General features: G+C 32.0%; 1 protein-coding gene across 3 annotated transcripts; it reads left to right on the forward strand.

Moving 5' to 3' along the window:
* Positions 1-1,818: 1,818 nt before the first annotated feature.
* Positions 1,819-4,491, forward strand: LOC133821165 (uncharacterized). 3 transcript variants are annotated; one of them, XM_062253630.1, is made up of 4 exons: positions 1,819-2,573; positions 2,996-3,055; positions 3,768-3,919; positions 4,050-4,491. In XM_062253630.1, the coding sequence occupies exons 1-4, from the start codon at positions 2,456-2,458 to the stop codon at positions 4,329-4,331; spliced, it is 612 nt and encodes a 203-aa protein (XP_062109614.1). In that variant the 5' UTR covers positions 1,819-2,455; the 3' UTR covers positions 4,332-4,491. The 3 variants fall into 3 exon arrangements, with proteins under 3 accessions (XP_062109614.1, XP_062109615.1, XP_062109616.1); XM_062253631.1 differs by having other exon boundaries at positions 1,819-1,998; positions 3,716-3,919; XM_062253632.1 differs by having other exon boundaries at positions 1,819-1,998.
* Positions 4,492-4,802: the final 311 nt, after the last annotated feature.

Raw genomic sequence — 4,802 nt, forward strand, 5'->3', positions numbered from 1 at the left:
AGAACAACAAGTTAAAAACAACTCTAATCAACATACTAAAAATTTAAAAGAAAGAAAAACATAAAACAAAATCAAAGACCATACCCTAAGATTGATCCTTTCTCCTTCTCCTTCTTCTTCTTCTTGCTTTCTTTCTTCTTCTCCTTCTCTCTCTATCATGCCACACACTCTCTCTCTATCCTCTCTCTAGATCACAGCAGCCAAGAGAAAATGGTCCTTCCCAACCTTTCCTTTCCCCTTTATCTTAATTCCCTCAATAAAGCCTAATCAAATAAAATGGTAAGTTTCCTTTTCTCTTAATTTTTGTATAATTGTTTTTATCTTAAAATGGCATGGAATAAAAAGATGATCACATCCTTACTTAAAATATCCATGATCTTCTAATTTTTTAATTTATTAGAATCAAGAAAATAAATGGAATAAACCATTCCTTTCCCACTACACATACACGTCCAAGATGGTTTCCCATTCCCCTTTTTTTTTTTGTAAATAAATCAATTAAATCTAATATATGGAAACTATATAATGTGTAGGAAATTCTACCCATGTGCATCATACTACCATGCATTAGCACACACTAAATCACTAGGGTACAACACTGTCTACCATGCACCTTAGTGCATTCAACCGAATCTCACATAATCACATTTTTAAAATAAAAATAAGTCTATATCATTTAACAAGTAATTTCACAAAAACATTCTACAAACAATTCTAACAATTAAATAAAATAACGAACAATCAAATAAAACAAACAACAACTAAATAAAATAAACAACATTTAAATAAAGCAATTCACCACACTTAACACTTAAATAAAATAAAACAAAAAAAATTTGGTGCACTACATAGTTTGATTTTTAAAAATTTGTTGAATAGAGTCGGAGAGAATCAAGGAAATGAGTTGGGGTTGGAGCCTATAGATAGAGTCTTTCACCACTTCATTTTTCACACTTAAAATAAAGCTTTCAAGCGTCTCATTTTTTGAAATCCATAGCTCCAAGAAGCTCTCATATTTTTTCCCCATAAACACATCATAGTCGAACCACTATAGCCTTTATAGTGTTCGATAATTTTTTTCCTTCTATTTTCTTTAAAGCCTCAAAACACCATAGCCACTAAACAACCCCTATATAAACTTAAACACTCTAAACTTTTCAACCCATATATAGCCGAATCTATCCTAAGATCAACTCTATACATTGTTGTTGAGGATAGACATATTTGTGGAGGCTTCAGATTTTTGAGGTCTTGAGATTTCGTTTTAAGGGTGAAGGTATGTGTTTACCCAAAAAAGGTCACTGATGATGTGGCAAAGATTACTTGCACATAGACTGACACGTGACAGAATTAAAAGGTAGAGGTGTTGTTCGGCTATTGACCAGAAGCGCGCCTCCTTGTCAAAGTTAATGTTTGTCACGACCAGGCTGGTCGTGAAGTTCGATTTATTTCCTTTTTAAGTTGTAATATAATATTAACTGCATTTGAATATTTCTTCATAATTATCCTTGATACGCGGTTATTAAGGATAAGATAAGACACGTTATCATATGTAACCCTCCTTGAGCCTATAAATACATATGAACACTACAACAAATATCATTTTTCACAACACTTAATTATAACTTTATTGAAAAAGTATTATCATAAATATATAGAAAAAAGCGGTAAATAAAAAAGATGGAAGGCGGCAAATGAAATAGAAGTAAGCGCAAAATGAAATAACCCTACAACACTTATTCTATTTTGTCTTTATTCTCTCAATAAAATCAAATTTTTCTTTGGTCTTTCTATCACTCACTTTTCTGCTGTCTTTCTCATTTCCCATCGGCCAAACAGACATCCTAAAACCCTAACTTTCCCCCTACCCATTCCTTCTTGCCTCTTTTCCATGGAACCACTATTGTTAGCTTCTCTTTTAACCCTACTTGCCTTATGAACGAACTCTTTCTGAAATGTTGTCCGACCAGCAGAGAAGTTGGTTGCGTTTACTACTCAGTATGATATTCCTCCTTGTTACATAAACTCTCTCAAGAGATATATTTGTTTGGTTTGAATGTATGTATTTGTGCCCATAATTTTTTTTTTTGAGGTTTTGTTTGGTTTCCAAGAAAATATTGGAAAAGATATAACAATGATTTGAGCTTCTCAGTTTACTTGGTTTGAATTTGAATAAATTATGTCCTTTTTTTTTTTTTGTGTCTAGAGTATGTAAAATAGACGGAAGAGCAATTATATTTATATATATACACACACAAGTAAACAACACTACAAGAATATTAGCTTCCCAAATTGATGTGTTTACAACCTAAGAAGGAGTGAAAGAAAAACACTGAATAAAAAAGTTATTTTCGTCATTAATCTCCTGCCCTCTCTTTATGTTTTCAGTTCTAAAGATATTTTTTTATTTTTAATAAATAAAGCCAAATTCTTGATCTCTTTCTTGTCTTGTCCTATGCATATCTCTAGTTCAGCACGTGAAAATGTCTTACCAACTCTCTTTCATATTGTGACTTTCCATTTCTTTAGCTTCTTCATACTCAAGTGCTCTGCTGCTATCTATCGTCCTTTTGGTGAGACATAGTATGGTTTATAGTTTAATGTCAAAATAGTGTCTTCATTGCCCTTCACCGGGTTCAACAATAATGTTAGAAATTTGAGCCCAATACATAAATAAGTTTTGTCAATCTCTAACAAGAACATAGTGAATTATTTTTTTATGGATATGTGTTTTACTCAATTTTCTACTTCAAATACTCCAAACATTTGCTTAAGGATCATTTAGTTTTTGTTTAAATAATTTGTTCACTTTCCCATTTCTAATGCACATAAGATGTTTGAGAAAATACCTAAAGGAATACGACAATCATGTATAGTCTATATATAAATATTGTATAATATGAATTTTTTTAATCTTCCATTGTTAATATTAGGCTCTCAGATATATAGCAAATTTTGTACTAAATTTTCTTCATCTTTTTTTCTCCTATTGTAGGCAAAACTGTCACATTTATCTATTCTTCCAACACGTTTTCCCGTATTCACTATTTTTTTGGTAAGTAATTAATATTTGGGTCTTTTTTTAATATGAATGTTGGTGCATTATTGTTTCCACACTCTCGCTCTCTCGCTCTCTCTCTCTTTGTCAGCACATTCATGTTGTTAAAATTGAGGTAATCTTGTTATTCTTTGGAATATAGAGAATTGACAAGCACATTTGCTATTTTGACAGAAGGTCTTGTTCAATGTGTATTATTATTCTCTTATTATTTGGCAAATCTAACAAAGTTTTAACTTTCAAATAATGATTAGAGATATTTAGATGTGTTTTTATTTTTTCTATTTTTCAGTTTAATTTTCTTTCCATGTATTGTCAGTGATATATATATATATATATGTGTGTTTATGCTAGAAAAACCTGCACAAAACATTCTTTGGCTTTACTGTTTCAAATGATGAAAGCTGCCAAGTTTGTGGTGTTTATGGAGATATCATAGGCGCATCTTGTCTTCTTTATTGGTTTCACATTGCAAATGATATATAGTTGTTTCTAATGTGTAGAATTTTTGTACACTACACCAAATACCCATTTCCATAATACATGAATATAATACTAATAAAAAAAGTATTATGAAAAAGTTTTATATGGGGCAAAGTTAATGAAAAAGGGCGGTGATTTTTTTAGTGAGCCCGCCACTTAGCATTTTTTTTTCAGACTTCCTTCAACATTTCAGACACAAAGAACAGTGACCCATTTTCTTCTTCAGCTACGTACGGTCTCCAAACTCAATCCCTGCTTCGGTCTCCTCCATCCCTCAAATCTCATCTCTCTCTCTCGTCTTTCTCTATCTCTTTGTCAATCTGTTTCCAGCCGTTGGGCTTCTCGAATTCGCTCTTCTCTTCGGTCTTGGCAAGCCAAGTAAGTATATTTAGTTGTAGATGTTAAATTTATTAGCTTGAATCTCTCTGTCACACATTTCTTTGTTTTTATAGATTGATTTCGAGACTGTAAAAACTGTGGTTTTCAAAATTATTTTTCGATTTTGCAGATTGTTGGGGTTTTTTCAATTCGAGGCCTCACTCCCTCCACCTTGGTCTCGATCTCGGCTCAGTCTCTCAATCTCATCCACCACACGGCATCGTTTCCCACCTCCCTTCCTCACTTAGTCACTGACCAGTTCACGACTTGGGTTACCTCAGCTACATTAGCTTTCACCAGGTGCACACACCAAGCTATTCCTTTTTCTTTTATTATGAAAGAAACACCTTCACCACAGAGGAATGTACCCAATGGGCTCTTCCATATCAAATATTTCTTTATCCCAAAATAGTTAGATAATCAGAATCCAGTCTCGATACTCATCCATCTTTGCCTTCGAATGAGCACCATATAAGTTTTAAATATTACTATTTGATTAGAACCCTATTTTACTCTTAAATATATATATATATATATTAAGAGAAAATATAAACAAGGAAAAATTATGTATATTTTGTAATGAAGGTTCAGTTATGAATTTATCTTATTATTGAATTTTCATTGAATATTATGATTAAATAACCCTTTGCACATAAAATATGTACATACAAACTATTCAAAAAATATGGATACATACTTTGCAAAAAGTTATTTAGCCATAAAATGGCTGCATAGAGGGAACCTGAGTTTGTGATACACGGTTCCTAATTGTCCTGTTAACTTTGTTCTTGTTGTTTTGTATATTAAAGCCTTATTATTTCTCTTTAAAACTTACATGAATACATATTTACATTCTGATACCATCTTTACCTCACACGGTTGC

Source organism: Humulus lupulus, chromosome 3 (genome assembly GCF_963169125.1).
Source record: "Humulus lupulus chromosome 3, drHumLupu1.1, whole genome shotgun sequence".
In the NCBI taxonomy this organism is placed as follows: domain Eukaryota; kingdom Viridiplantae; phylum Streptophyta; class Magnoliopsida; order Rosales; family Cannabaceae; genus Humulus; species Humulus lupulus.